At 40.4% G+C, this 15,161-nt stretch overlaps 1 protein-coding gene across 1 annotated transcript; it reads left to right on the top strand.

Moving 5' to 3' along the window:
• The first annotated feature begins 1,211 nt into the window (after positions 1-1,211).
• On the top strand, positions 1,212-7,898 carry LOC141258458 (serine/threonine-protein kinase SBK1-like). Its single transcript, XM_073673455.1, has 4 exons — positions 1,212-1,226; positions 5,447-5,531; positions 6,784-6,986; positions 7,350-7,898. Exons 1-4 carry the CDS (start codon positions 1,212-1,214, stop codon positions 7,896-7,898), a joined length of 852 nt encoding a protein of 283 aa, XP_073529556.1.
• Positions 7,899-15,161: the final 7,263 nt, after the last annotated feature.

Consider the following 15,161-nt stretch of genomic DNA (forward strand, 5'->3'; position numbering starts at 1 on the left):
AGGACACGTAGTGGTCACTGTCCCAATTTGGAGCAGGATTATAGACCTCCTACCAGCGCTTCTGTAAACCTCAGAATTAGCTTATAATCAATAAATATTATCCTTGGACAGTCCTGTCCTGAACCATTATCCATCATGTGCTTCATGCCTTCTCTCAAGGGATGTTTGCTGTACAGGATGCGCACCACCAACACAGGAGTAATGCCAGGGCACGGCCCCTTCAGAACTCATGAAATAATCAGCAAAGGTTTTCCTCAAACACACACACCTGTAATGTTGGGACATCCAGGACCTCAGTTGATTACTGTATCAAAAGCTGAGTACAATGTCTCCACATCTACTTCAGGCCTGTAGTCCCTAACATGATTGTGAAGAGCACAGCAAGCTTTGACATCAGAATCAACTGTCACAATATCCAACTGGATGGCCATGTTTAAGATGCTCCACTGACTGAAGATTCCAAAGTTATTCTCCACAACTCTTCATGCCCGGCTCAGCCAAAAGTTAAAAATCCTCTTCTTGGCATTCAGTTCCCTTCATGGGTATGGCCGCAGCAGGTTTGTCATCAGGGGGAAGGCAGCCTTTCCTCAGCAGATATCGCCTCCCTCATGATGGTATCTTTAAAGGTCAAATGTGGCCGAAGGATTTCCTACCAAATTGTCAAAGGCATTGATGGGAAGCCGGCAAAATGATACAAAATTATCAGGATATCTGCAAAAGAAAATTTAATTAAAATGAAAAACGTCACATTGTGTTCAAAGAAAGGTAACAAAAAAAACAAACCTGAGCAATTCAGGGAACAGATTACTAAAGTGTCCCTTTTCAATACGCTCCTCAAGTAAGAGGTGAGCCCAGAAGCGACAACTACAAGGTGCTTGTAACTGGTTAAAAATATAATATTTGATTATTTATATAGATAATATAAATATATTTTATATATATATATATATATATATTATATATTATATGTTCATACTAATAGAATAACTTACTTCTTATAGCATAATAATTCTTAGAATGAGAATTAGCAAGCGGAGTAGAATGCTCTTTGGTTGTATTGCCAGTATCCTGGAAGCCATTGAAGCAAGATGTCTGCAAATAGGAAATTATTATTATTATTATTTTTCCTTTCCAGAAACCAACTTTTAGCTGGCTTCATTTAAAATGAACATACAAAAAGAGAATGCATAAAAAACACATTAAAAACAATTATGGAAAAAACGCAAGTAAAAACGCAGGTGACCTGACAGTGACCTCAGGTGCAGACTTCATTGCAGATTTCACCTGCGTGAAAGCCTGAGCAAACACTGAGCTAATCCTGGTCGTGTGCACAGACCCTTAGTAATTATGCAAAAAATGGATTTTTAAAAGAGAAACATAATTATTTTCTTCCATATTAGAGTAACGTCACTTCTGTCTCAATCTTATATTACAGTATATATACCGTATTTTCTATCATCACAAACATTTGTTCCCAATAACTCCGGACCCGCGGACAGCTCCACAGCACGTGTGTGTTGTCGGCCTCTTTCTCACCACACGTAAAACAAGTTTTAATCTAAATAAGTTGTCCCGTATGTGGGGTAAGAAATGTAAATGATGTGCAACCCCAATTCCAAAACAGTTGGGACAATGTGTAACAAGAATGCGATGATTTGGAAATCTCAGACATCTTTTGTTCACAAAATTATGAAACAAAAAAATCTGACAATGGAGTAAGGGTCTGCTGGCTCAGAGGTCAATGATGGGATAGTCTGACCAAAGCTTCATGATGAGCGATAGGTTCCTGGACCCAGAGGTCTTCATCATACATCATGGAGGAAACAATATTGGGAAAATGGGGAACATTAGATTTGATCTTCCTGATGAAGAGAAGTTTGCTGGATGTCAGGAGGTTGTTTCCCCAGTGTTAAAATAGTTTTCTCTGAAATAATTTTTAGATCATTGTGGGTAAAGTCTGCGGAGTTAAAATTTAAAAGCGTTTAAAGTATTTGTAAATGTAATTTATACCGTGGACAAACTCTTATCCAGCGTCATCTTGTCGGTTGTTTTTCAAATTTTGATTCCTTTAATTTCTGTAAGTAGTGAGTTATGTAATATCATAATGGAGAACTTACTGCTGAGATCTCCACAGATCTGTCACACTGTGCCATCTTATTCTCAGCCTCCAAGAGCCCATCTACGTACCACCCACAATGGCTGCGTTGACTCCCACTCAGAAGTAACTTACAGGTATATATCCATATCCTAACATTTTCTCTATTGTCTTAACCACTTTTTACCTCACCTGTCTATTTTTCCTTCAGTCCACAGAGAAGGTTTCCTACCTGGATCCTCCATAACACCCCTCCCCCGTCCCTAGGAAGGTAACTGTTTTTCCATCCACAGTTCCACAGGCAATCACTAGTGCATCTGAGGTTCTTATCTTTTATTTTTTTCTCTCCTTTTTTCTCTTCCAGGGGATGACCACATTCTAAGTCATGTTATACCCATTGGAAAACTGAGAACCATTCTATATACTAAATCAAAAGCTACAAGGAAATCATTTACTCCCTGCCTACAATGATTTTCATCTTGTAAATCCCCTGATCTTATCCGCACAGGATCTTTTATCTCTAATAATTGTTTTAACTGAACCAATAAAATTCTTTGTTTTTATTCACTACTGTACCGTTCTAATTATTATTACCATTACCTTGGTTTTTTAACTATCCCATTGATATCACCCCTTTTCCCCCAACGTCTCCAGCACAAGTTGCTTATTTTATTAAATTTTAATTTATTTCTATTAATTTTTATTTAACAAAAAAAAAGTAAAAAACAATTAATGATATAAATGTACATGATGGACGCTTGGCTTCCAGGGAGAAGGAGACACCTGAGGCTATGGGAAACACATGATTGTACTAATGAGCTGCACAAAAACCATTGACCACATAGGAGTGGCAACGATGGGCTAATGTGATGCTAATGGCTACAAGTGAAGCCTCTCTGAGAACATCCACATGTAATTCTAGAAGCTGTAGATGTATGGTGGTCTCCACAGGTGATCTGTTCTGTGGGAAAGTACTCTGGTATGGAGATTATTGGTAAGAGACTGCTCCTAATTGTTAGCACATCTGTAATAGAGACAAGGTCAAATACTGTGATGCCCCCATACACATTAGATAAAGGTCAGCCAAACAATCTGAGATTGATACGAGAAATTAGTTATTAATAAGGCAATAACTCCATGATAATGACCATATTAATATTGGCCAGACTCTTTTTCATCAAGAGCAGATTCATGTAAGATGAAGCTTAGTCAGGTGGTCGGCAGAGAAGACTGCTGGTCCAGCTCACATTTGATCTATCCATGAAAATCAGACATGGGATTGATGCCCAGGTGCCCATTACAGGCTATGGTGCTCTTCACATACCATTTTTTGTGGAAAAACAGCACAGAAAACTAATTTGTGACATCTCCATTTTTGATCTGTGTTGCAGATAAAAACTCGCTTTTTCAAGAGTAAGGGTCCATAAAAAAAATAACCTAAAAGAATGGATAGCACATGAACACCATACAAGCGCTGTGTTTAGATTTTTTTGCAAAAGATAAAAAAAAATTGTAAAAATCAGATTGAGCGCTTCAGTGAAAAACATGCATTTTTTTATTGAGAATAAAATCAGAAAATGCAAAATAGGATTTCCTGGAAATAGTTTGAGTTTGCGCAGGTAATGTATTATTGTAGCAGACAAGGTGCTGACATTTTACAAATCTCACCCAGATGCTCCCTAAATATTCAAAGTGAAATCTGCCATGGAGTTTGGATTTTTAGATAAATTCTGGCAGATATTAATTAGTATAAAAGAGGAAGAAATAATCTCAAATCAAATCTGAAAAAATTTTTTTTATTTAAAGTGAATTATTTCTTTGCCTCCTACATAGCTAAACAATTCAGAGCAGATTTGATTTGATAACTTTACTGTAGATTTTTTCAAATTAGGAGCAAAAAATTCTTAAAAATCTGTCAATTACGAGGTACATGAGAACTTCAGTAACTCTGATTCAGATATATGCAGAATGAAATGTTTAATCTCAACGATAATGAGTGACCGTAATCTGTGCAGTGGAAAAGAATGAACATTTTTAATCCTCCAAAACACTGTCCCGCGAGTTGGATTTTCTCGGCAGATGATCAGATCTAATGCCAGAAAAAAAATGTACCCCAAACACATCACAGAATATATCAGCCAATCACTGAACAATGGTTTATTGCACCATTTTCATCTAATATGTATGGGGCCTTTACCCTTAGTTCTATTAACAGCTTTACTATAGAACATATAGACAATTCTGTTATTTCCATTTAATTATAATGTCAGTGGGGACAAGACTATTCTATAAGTTATGTTAAATCAGTTTCTGGCCATAAACACTGGATAAAAGAACCGTGCATGACAAATGTATATTTATATAAAAACATGGGTCCAGTTTCTCTTTTGGTGAAAGCAGCAGGAAGTCGGGAAGGTGAGATGTGACCATAGGGGGTAGAATAAATTCACAACTGATTACATTAGCAATTTACTAGAAATACTAACAATACTAAGGTGGGCGCCTCCCAGATACCATTGTGGCACCACATAGTCTATTAAATAACAATTAGGTTTTCATGAACGTCCAACATCTAGGAGTCACTTTAATCTGTAATTCAAAGGAGGTTTTTGACATCCAATTGGCTAAGGAGAAGGATTGACCTCAATGTCAGGTAGCTACTTCCCTGTAAAGCTTAGAACTTCATGGGTCTTGTTGAATTATTCCTGAGAACATCTTTGTGAAGATAGGACCTCTCAGACCAAGCCTTAAGAAAGCGACACTCAACATTTTTTGGAGCAGAACCCAGCTAATCATCAACATCAACAGAATCCCAACCCAGGTAAGACTACTCTTCAATAGTATATCCACTGGGGTTATTTATTATTTGTTTGGGTCTTCTTGCCATATGACCATTAAACAATCATTTCTCTTTCTAGTCACATTTCACCAGGCAGAGAGTCTAATTTTCATGTGTGTTTTAATGACAAAAAATCTAAAAATAATCTCTAGATACAAACACTTCTGTATTATTGTAGAACCCTTTAGAATTATCATAATTTTGTCTATCTGATTACAATGTCTTCATGGAAAGGTTGATTACAACCAATGTGCCCACCAAGATACCTTTTACAAGGGTTGTCAGCTATCCTATATCGTACTGGCACATCTTTGTTTAGGATGGGTTTCTAAATTATGATTGAGCTTAATTATGATAAATGCCCACAGAACCCATGAATATGATCACTACAAGATGTTTCATTAATCATATTCCTTATATTTTCTTCTAGAGTCATACACAGTTTGTTGTTTAGCTCAAGAATCAACAACTTCCAAGCAGCAATGGCCGCCTCCCAGATCTTTTGGATTCAGGAGATTTCAGAATGCTACAACGTAATCAAGAAACTGGGCCAAGGATCATATGGAAAAGTTCTACAGGCACAGAACAAATTGACAGGTATGTGAAGAAGGCAAAAACAAAGATGGTCATTTACCTGAATTGATTAAATAAAAGTGGTAAATTATGTAACAAAATGTGAAAATGATTTTAGTCGGCCATAGAGATGAGATATTTATCTGTAAGCCATTGGAAAATCGAGATTATTTTAGTAATGTCAACTCATACACATAGGTGTAAAGTCATCCAAGCCTGCCAAATTTGGTGGGTCTTGATCACTATCTTATGTGTATGAGGGGCGCCTAACTCTTTCCAGACATGTTGGATTATCAAAGGATCATATGAAAATGAAGGTTGGGAAAAAGAAGTTTTGTTCAAATAAGCGTTGGGTCAATAGCTGTTTATCTTCATTTTCACCATATTCAGCTGGATCTGCCAATGGTCTGCAGACAAATATCCATGTGTTTGGCCAACTTTACTCTGTTAGGTCATAAAAATGTCCATCTAAAAATATCTATAAATTGCACCATTGATTATCTTAATAATAGGGGTTTCAGAATATCATCCCTAGTTTTACATCAAAGGGCTTGTGCCCTATATCATGACCAAAAAACTCAATATAAGCATTTCCAAAAGCTGAGAACACTGAGTTAGCGATATCATAAAACAAATAGTTTATTTAATGCTATTAAAAATATTGCATATACCCATTATACGGTGCTCCAGCAGACCTTCAGCCTAGACCCTTTCTTACTTTTGGGTGGATGCAATACCTTTGCTTATAGGTGCTCAGTGGTCTTTATCTTCAGCCTTTTTACTGGGTTTCTAAATTATATCACTTCACATTTGTTACATGTATGTAATTGAATATGCAATATTTTTAATAGCATTAAGTAAACTATAGATTTTATGATACCTCTAACTCAGGGTTCTCTGTCTTTGTAAAAACCATGGATTATCTGTCTGACAGAAGATATCAGGAGACAAAAGAATGAAGCAGTTAAAGTTCAATCTCAAATAACTTTTTTCTCATTGGAGATAAATGGCCACAAAACCACTAACAATTTTACTATGGTAATATCAGTTAGTAAAATAAATAAATAAATTTGGTATCTAACTGTTTTAAATCCAAGCTGCCCCCAAATTTAGCAAAGACAGGCCTCCTCATAGATATGAGATTGAGGATTAGGGACTGATATCCACCAGCACACATCCCATGCCAGTGGTGATAATTATGTGCTTGAATATAAAGTTTCTATGTGAGATCTTGGAGGTTTTTATAAACATTCTTTTGTTTTGTTTCTTTTTAAAGGAGAACCAGTGGCTGTGAAACTCCTGAAGAAGGACAGAACTCTTCTGAAAACCTTTCTGAAGGAGCTGTCTTTGTCAATCAGTCTCTCTGACCACCCTCATATTATTAAGACATATCCCATCTTTATTGGCACAATGGACCACTATGCACTTACTCAGGAGTTGGCAATGGCAGGCACCTTGCATCATATCATACAAAGTGAGGTAAGTAAGGCCGGCTTCATATGTTCTCCTACAATGTACAAATATTTAATTTCTGAAACACCAGAAACAGGAGATACACATCAACAGTCAGAGGAAAAGCTAGATACCCCTGTATATAGTAGCCAGTTAGCTAACTATTACCTATGGGGGTCTTTGGGAATACATCAAACATTTCCATAGGTGGAGGCGGGTTCCATAACAATGCACTGTTTGAAGCCTCATGACCATCACAGCAGCAGTTTTATCCACTATACCATCCACTGTCCCAACAACAGCAACATCTTCAATGTTTAGTATTTTTGCTTTGGATAAAGAACTACACAAATAAAACTAAATCTCATAAAACTGATCTGTTTTCTGCATGTTGGAATTCCTGAGGACGCAGTGAAGAGGTGTGCCAAACAGATATCCTCAGCTCTGGACTATATGCATGGTAGAGGGTTGGTTCACAGGGACCTGAAGCCGGACAACGTGTTGCTCATGGACAAAGACTGCTACCAAATCAAATTGAGTGATTTTGGTTTGACCCAACCTATGGGAAACTATGTGTCGTCCATGTCCCACATAATACCGTACATGTCTCCAGAGCTGTGTGATTTGAAAGGAGGAGAATATTTGATCTTGAGCCCTACTATAGATATCTGGGCTTTTGGGGTTCTTCTCTTTGTTGTTTTGACTGGATTCTTCCCATGGATTGAAGCAACAGAATCTGACACCATGTATCAAGTCTACATCAACTGGAGACAAAGTGCAGACTTCACTTCTCCCCCTTTTTGTTGGCAGATGTTGTCGAGAGAAGCCATATACATGTTTGACAATCTCTTTGCTCAATGTCCCTTTTCTCGTCAGTCAGTTCTCTCTATCTTCAATTACCTTAATTTTCCCTGGAAAATAAAGGTCTTTGAGTATTAAATAAACTTGGCAGTTGAGGAAGAGGTGGTCAATTCAAGATATTTGGAAAAACCTCCCATAAAAGTTCCTTCAATAACTGTGTGCAGGTATTCGTACCTAGAAGAACTGATGAAGTCAAAGGGCGGTCACCAAATATTGATGCAATTTAGATTTGTTTTGTTTATTCAGTTTGTATTTTATTAATTTATAAATAATAAATGATTAAAACTTCTGTTTTTGGAAACGTCTTACTTTGCCGAATTTTTTTCACACCTGCCTAAATGTTTCCACAATACTGTATATCTAACCTACAAGCTTGGGGTTTTTTTTCCCATATTTTTTGCAATATTGCAAAAACCTTTAGTAACCTTTAACAGTGGCAAGTTGTGGCTGAGAAATTTTGTTAAAAATATCTGGGGATCAATGTTTCACCCTGTGTTGAGGACATTATTAGGTTAAATATATGGTCACTGGTAAAAAAATAATAATAAAATAAAAAGAAAAAGGTAGAAGAAAAGCGTAAATGAGGAAAAAAAAAGAAACTTTCCATGTTGGGAAGAATTGTATCAATCACTATCTGCCTTCCACCCTCTCATTCTAAACACTATCTTTTATTCCCCAAAATGGTCTCTATAAATAATCAATCAAGATATTGAAGAATTTTCTAGAGTTAGAATTTAATCTTCATTCTCTACTGTCTTCCCTTCCATACTTACAGCGCCCAGTGGATTTGTGTGGGATGGTGGAACCGAATATGTTTAGTTATTTTATAGTACTGCACCTGAAGCCCCCGGTACATTAAGATGGCCAATGTATCAGAGCCAGAATTTCTTACTTTTTTTGCAGTAAAGTGGAAAAATGTTTGACTGGAAGATGGATTGGATTTGGCATACGATATGACAAATTTTATCAATATGACGAGAGTTTGAATTTTCTCCTACCTGATGCAATATCAATCTTAAAGACCTCAATAAAGTTCAACATTCAACTTCAACCACATCAACTAAACTCTACATTATGGGAAAATAACTAGTGATGAGCGAGAATCGTAATATTCGTAATCGCTATACTCGTAACGAGTACTTTGCAATTATTGCGTATTCGTTCCGAATAGCAAGTACAATGTATGCCAATGGGAAATGCGAATAATTTTCTGCTGAACCCTACAAAAGTGTCTGGGGGCCTGAGGAAAAGGCTGAAATGGATGGGAAAGTGATGAAACAGAACGGGAAGCTGCCTGCATGCATTTCTGACTCACATATGGTTTCTGGGAATAAGTTTGTTGCAGTATTATGCCACTTTTACAGACACATAAGAACAACTTCCAAACCTAACCTAAAATGCATTTAACAGGCCAAAAAGGTAAAGAAACAGTTTTTCCTGCGTAATCACTTGTATATAAGGCTAAATAAACCAGAGAAACCCAACAAAAATCCCTTTTAGCGTTTGTTGACACATACTATTGTGGCTTTTTTTCGCCTTTTACAATTGGGAGGGACCTGACTTATACATTTTGTAGGTCCCTCTGTCATACATCATTTTTAGTTTGCTATTCCCCAGCACTTTACAAGCACAGTTAGAACGTACCAGTAGGTATGTTAGGTCAAAGATTAAGAGGCCCCAGGTGGCTCTGTAACATGTGTTTTAGAGGGACAGCTGTTAATTAGACATTTGTCCGATCCCTCCATCACTGATACTCAGATAGTAGAATACATATTCCATAGCATTTTACAATGTGCCCATTTTATTGTTGGGCTTGTCCCTCCTCCTCCTCCTCCTACTCATCCTCTTCCTCCACCACCATGTGATACTGCAGCCCTAAATTCAAATGTTCAGAGGGCCTGCAGTAGGCAGGAAAGCGGAGTTTTGTGAGAGCCCTCGCTTGGCCCTATAACATGCATTTGGAAGCGTGCTCCTTTCCAAATTTTGGAGGTACCTCTTGTGTATATTTGAGAGTGCCCTTACTTATTCATATTGTAGGGCCTTCACTCTATTATTAAACTCATTTAAGGGCAGAGATAACAGAGAAAAAGGCCAAGAGACATGGAGTACTAGAAGGTAGCAGTGAGTGCGGCCTGCGATCCTCAGGTGTGGCTTAACTCTGTGAACTGGAAAAATAAAGCTGCACTAGTCAACTGGATGACGAGCTCAAATATATCACGTGTGCAAGTCAATGGACAAAGGATATATGGTGCCCCCCTCCAGGTTGGGTTGGAGAAGTTTTTCCAAATGGCTCAGAGATTTTGATTGTCAATATTCCCCAGATTATATAGGAAGAGAAGACTTTTTGATATTGTACTACTTGGTCCAGTGCAGAATGTGCAACGTATTTCCAAAAATTACTCCTGGGGGGTTTGTCATAGGTGCAGAAAGATTCCATGACAAGGGCCTCCCTTGACAAACATTATCTACGATCGGGTCATCAACAGTCAGTGTAAATTTCTATTGAATATGTATCCCCTATCTTAGTGACAATGTGGCACAAGCCAGGCATGTTTTTTCGCCAAAAAGGGTGACTGACCGTACATTTCTATTGAATATGTATCCCCTATATGAGTCACAATGTGGCACAACCTGTGACAAGGGCCTCCAATGACAAATATTAGTTTGGTAGGACCACTTTACAATGTGCATAGGGTTTGTAAAAATTAGCCCTATGGGCTGAGTCATGGTTGATGCAGGAAGCCACCATCCCAAGGGCCTCCAATCACAAATAGTAGTTAGATTGGAGTAGGAGTACTGTCCTAGTTTGTCCACAGCACAATGTGCATAGGGTTTGTAAAAATTAGCCCTAATGACTGAGTCATGGTTGACACAGGAAGCCAACATCCCAAGGGCCTCTAATCACAAATAGTAGTTAGGCTGGAGTAGGAATACTGTCCTGGTTTGTCCACTGCACAATCTGCATAGGATTTGTAAAAATTAGCCCTATGGGCTGAGTCATGGTTGACGAAGGAAGGAAATGGGTTTTTATGGGAAGGGGGTGACATTAACAGCAGTCACATGAATCTGCATTTTTGGTGAATTTAGGTTGGTGTGCTGTCATCTGGAGGGAGTACAAACTGTGGAGATATCCAGTAATTGTTGAATTTAATCAAAGTAAGTCTGTCTGCATTTTCTGTTGAGAGGCATGTGCGCCTATCAGTGATGATTGCCACAGCGGAATTGAAAACACGCTCTGACACCACACTAGCAGCCGGGCAGGCCAGCACCTCCAAGACATATAAGGAGATTTCGGGCCAAGTGTTCAGCTTAGTCACCCAATAATTAAAGAGAACTGAAGCATCAGAAAAGACACAAATATGGTCACTAAAGTACCCCTTGACCATGTTCTGCAACTTATCCCTCATTGGCATTGTTACAGGCGCAGATAGCCCTTGCTGTTGTGCTGGTTTATTGAAAATTGCCCGATTTGTGCACAATTTTCCCCCCACTTCTGTTGGAGCTGGTGTTCATGTCTCTCCCCATTATTTCTTGGTGTTGAAAAGAGCCGGTTCCTCTGCCACTAGCATTGTCTGAGGGTGATATTTTCAGCAACTGATCTACAACGACCCTCTTGAACGATCCCATTGAAAAACTTTTTGATGACAACAAAAGGAGAGAAGGAAATTTCTCCTTGTACCGTGGATCGAGAAAGGTGGCCAACCAGTATAGGTTGTTGGATAAAATGTGTATCAGGCGGGGGTCTTGCAACAGTCACTTACACATGAACTGTGCCATGTGGGCCAAGCTGCGAAAAGTCAAATATTCTGTGTCCCCAACAGTAGAAACAGTACCCATCCTCTCCTCACGATGACTCGCCTCTTCCTCCACCTCCTCCTCTCCAGCCCATCCAGACTGGACAGACATGAAGCATGGGTTAGGTGTCCCCTCCGTAGAATTACGAGTCCCCTTGGTAGCACAGAAAAACAAGTCCCCTCCGTCTTCATCCTCCTCATCTTCCTCCTCATCACCCAATGTTGCCTCAGAATATTGGCTAGGCTGGATAGTATCACTCATTGAGAAATCTAGCTCCATACCAACATGCTGGATGCTCAAAGCTTCCTCTTTGAGATTATGCAGTGATTGTTTCAAGAGACACAGCAGCGGGATGGTTACTCTGATAATAGCCTGATCATGGCTCACGAGGTTGGTGCAGTACTCAAAGTTCTCTACCTTACAAATGTCAGCGATCCAAACCCACTCGACATTTGTTATGTGTGGTGGCTGACTCTCAGTCTGACAGGCATGTTGAAGCTGATATTCAGCTACTGCCCTCTGCTGTTCACTAATCCTCGCCAACATATGATAGGTTGAGTTCCACCGTGTGGGCAGGTCGCAAATAAGCCTATGACTTGGCAAATTCAATTGCTTTTACAGCTCTGTAAGAGCAGAAAAAGCGGTAGAGGAATGGCGGAAATGGGCTCTAATATGGCGCACCTTCTCAAGTAGGTACGGCAAGTCACGGTAAGTTTTCAGAAATTTTTTAACAACTAGGTTCAGCATGTGAGCAATGCATGGCACATGTACCAGTTTGCCAACCATTAAAGTCGCCACCAGGTTACGCCCATTATCGCAGACGACCAGATCGGGTTGGAGGTGCAGCGGGGACAGCCCCTGATCAGTCTGTTCTTTTAAAGCGTGCCACAGCTCTGATGCAGTGTGTGCTTTGTGACCTAAACAGATCAGCTTCAGCAGAGCGTGTTGCTGCTTTTCTGATGCGCTGCTGCACAGGTCCCAGCTTAGCAGTGATGGGGAGGGTAATTAAGCAGAGGAAAAGGATCAAGAGGAGGGGAGAGAGAAAGTGGAATATGAAGAGGCGGAAACCCTGACAGAAGTTGGGCCCGCTATTCTTGGCGTGGGTAGGATGTGTGATGTTCCAGTTTGCGCCTTTGTCCCACCCTCCACCAGGTTCACCCATTGTGCCGTGACAGAATTGTATCATCACTGTCCACAACAACTTGTCCAGATGTCTGTTAGGTGGACCTTCCCGGTTAAGGCATTGGTGAGAGCATGGTTCAGATTGTTTGACACGTGCTTGTGTAAGGCAGAGACGGCACACCGGGCTAAATAGTGGCGGCTGGAAAAATTGCATCGTGGGGCAGCCACAGCCAAGAGATCACGTAAAGACTGTATTCCCACAAGCCTAAAAAGCAACATTGCCACAGCTAACAATTTGGCAATGTGCGAGTTTAGTATTTGTGCCTGTGGGTGCATGGCTGGGTAATTACGCTTTCTTTCCAAGCTCTCAGGCATGGACAATTTGACGCTTTGCTGGGACAAAGAAGTGGATGTGGTCAATGATTGTTGTGTGTGTGCAACCACAGCTTGTGGGCAGGAGGTATGAGCATCTGCTTCCTGAACAATAGATTCTAAAGGACATAGCCCAGGCGACATGGCATTGGTTTGACCCGCAGATGCAGATTTTGTATCCTGGTGTTCCACCCACCTACTGGGGTGCTTGGCTGCCATGTAGTTTCGCATACTGTTGTTGCTCAGGTTGCCTTTGCCCTGGCCTCTACTCAACTTGGTATGGCAGTTGCTACACACTACAATGTTTTTCTCTGAAGGACTTTAAGAAAAAAATTCCACACAGCAGCTGAACGCCCCCTTGCCCTGACTTGGAACACAGCGGGGATGTTCTTGGGAACAGCTGACCTAGTTCTCACTCTGGGCAAACCACGACATATCCATCTTCCTCTGTGTTGCTGTCATGGCTATAAATGCCAATGGTCCAGGTCGGATCAGTGGACTCATCATAGACCACCTCATCTTCCATCTCATCCTCCTTCCCAGTTGACATCGTAGGCTGACCTGATGCTAACTGTGTCTCATCATCATCAGCCTTCACCTCTGGAGACAGTAAATGATGTACCTCCAAGTGGCTTTCTTCTGGCCGTAGGTCCTCAAATACTTCAGCATCAATGCACACCACCTCCTCTTGTCCCTCTTCAGTGCTGCACAGTGATAGGCCAGAGCCAATCAAAGGATATGTACCAAACAGGTCCTCGGAGTGGCCAAGCTTGGTGTCATATGTGTCCTGTGACTGATAGTGGCGGGAGGAAGGAGAACCAGCTTCAGGATTCCATGGGCCAGACTTCTGTGTAGACTGTATGTCATGGAAGATTTGTTGCTGATTGGCAAATGCGTAAAGGCCTTGTCTGCTATCCAAGACAGAATCTGCTCTCGCTCTTCTGGCTTCCACACACGTTTATTTTCCAGACTGGGAAATTTTTCCAGGAAAATAGTGGATGCATCAAGCTTCTGACCTGACACAGACTGAGTGCCTTCTTGCGCTCCACTGACAAAACCCCCTCCACGTCCACGTCCCTTAACAACAGGCTTTTTTTTGCATTTTGGGTTTTGTTGACAGATTTTTAGATGTTGATGGCAAAAGCCAAGCTAGCTGTCACAGCCAAAATAGTGGGTAAAATGGCGTGGTGCATGCTTGGTAGCAGGCAGTAGAAAATGTTTGAACTACTGCCTTGCGTTGGGCCCTAAACACCTTTTTAAGTGGATTAATGTGGTCAGAAGGCAGGCTGTCACCCCAAAAACAGCGGGGGGAAATGGCCTGGTGCGTGCTTTGTAGCAGGCAGTAGGAAATGTTTGGACTACTGTTTTGCATAGGGCACTAAATGCCTTTTTAAGTGGATTAATGTGGACAGAAGGCAGGCTGTCACCCCAAAAACAGCGGGGGGAAATGGCATGGTGCGTGCTTTGTAGCAGGCAGTAGGAAATATTTGGACTACTGCTTTGCTTAGGACAATAAACGCCTTTTTAAGTCGACTAATGTGGACAGAAGGCAGGCTGTCATCCCAAAAACAGCGGGGAAAATGGGTCGGTGCATGCTTGGTAGCAGGCAGGAGGAAATGTTTGGACTACTGCTTTGTGTAGGGAACTAAACGCCTTTTTAAGTGGACTAATGTGGACAGCAGAAGCCAGGCTATGACCCCTAAAACAGCGGGGAACATAGGCCGGTGCATTTAAAAAAAAAAGGCAGCACAAAATGCTACTACTCTGTGTGCAGGAAAAATATTGCTTTGCCTCTGACAAAGAGCTGTTTTAAGATGGACACTGGAAGAACACTTTAACCTCTCCCTACCTAATGCACAATCTCTCCGTCTCTGTGCTCTGACTGTTATGTGTCTTCAGCTCTGAAAAGAGCTATGTTTTGGTGGTATTATAGATCTAGTGAGAGGCTCCTTTAAACTGTTCCTGCTCGAGTATCTCTCCCTCCCTACTCTACACTGAACTAGTATACACAGCAGGTAGCACTTACAATGGGTTTTGTTTTATCAAGATGTC

The sequence above is a fragment of the Phyllobates terribilis genome, unplaced genomic scaffold (genome assembly GCF_046119375.1).
Source record: "Phyllobates terribilis strain yellow unplaced genomic scaffold, ASM4611937v1 Scaffold_3__8_contigs__length_932513732, whole genome shotgun sequence".
Taxonomy (NCBI): domain Eukaryota; kingdom Metazoa; phylum Chordata; class Amphibia; order Anura; family Dendrobatidae; genus Phyllobates; species Phyllobates terribilis.

What these genes read in the sequence shown, in the direction of transcription:
- LOC141258458 (XM_073673455.1), top strand. An exon ending in GGCACAGAACAAATTGACAG is followed by an intron (nt 5,532 to 6,783) that starts GTATGTGAAGAA and finishes TTCTTTTTAAAG; the next exon opens with GAGAACCAGTGGCTGTGAAA. An exon ending in ATCATATCATACAAAGTGAG is followed by an intron (nt 6,987 to 7,349) that starts GTAAGTAAGGCC and finishes TGTTTTCTGCAT; the next exon opens with GTTGGAATTCCTGAGGACGC.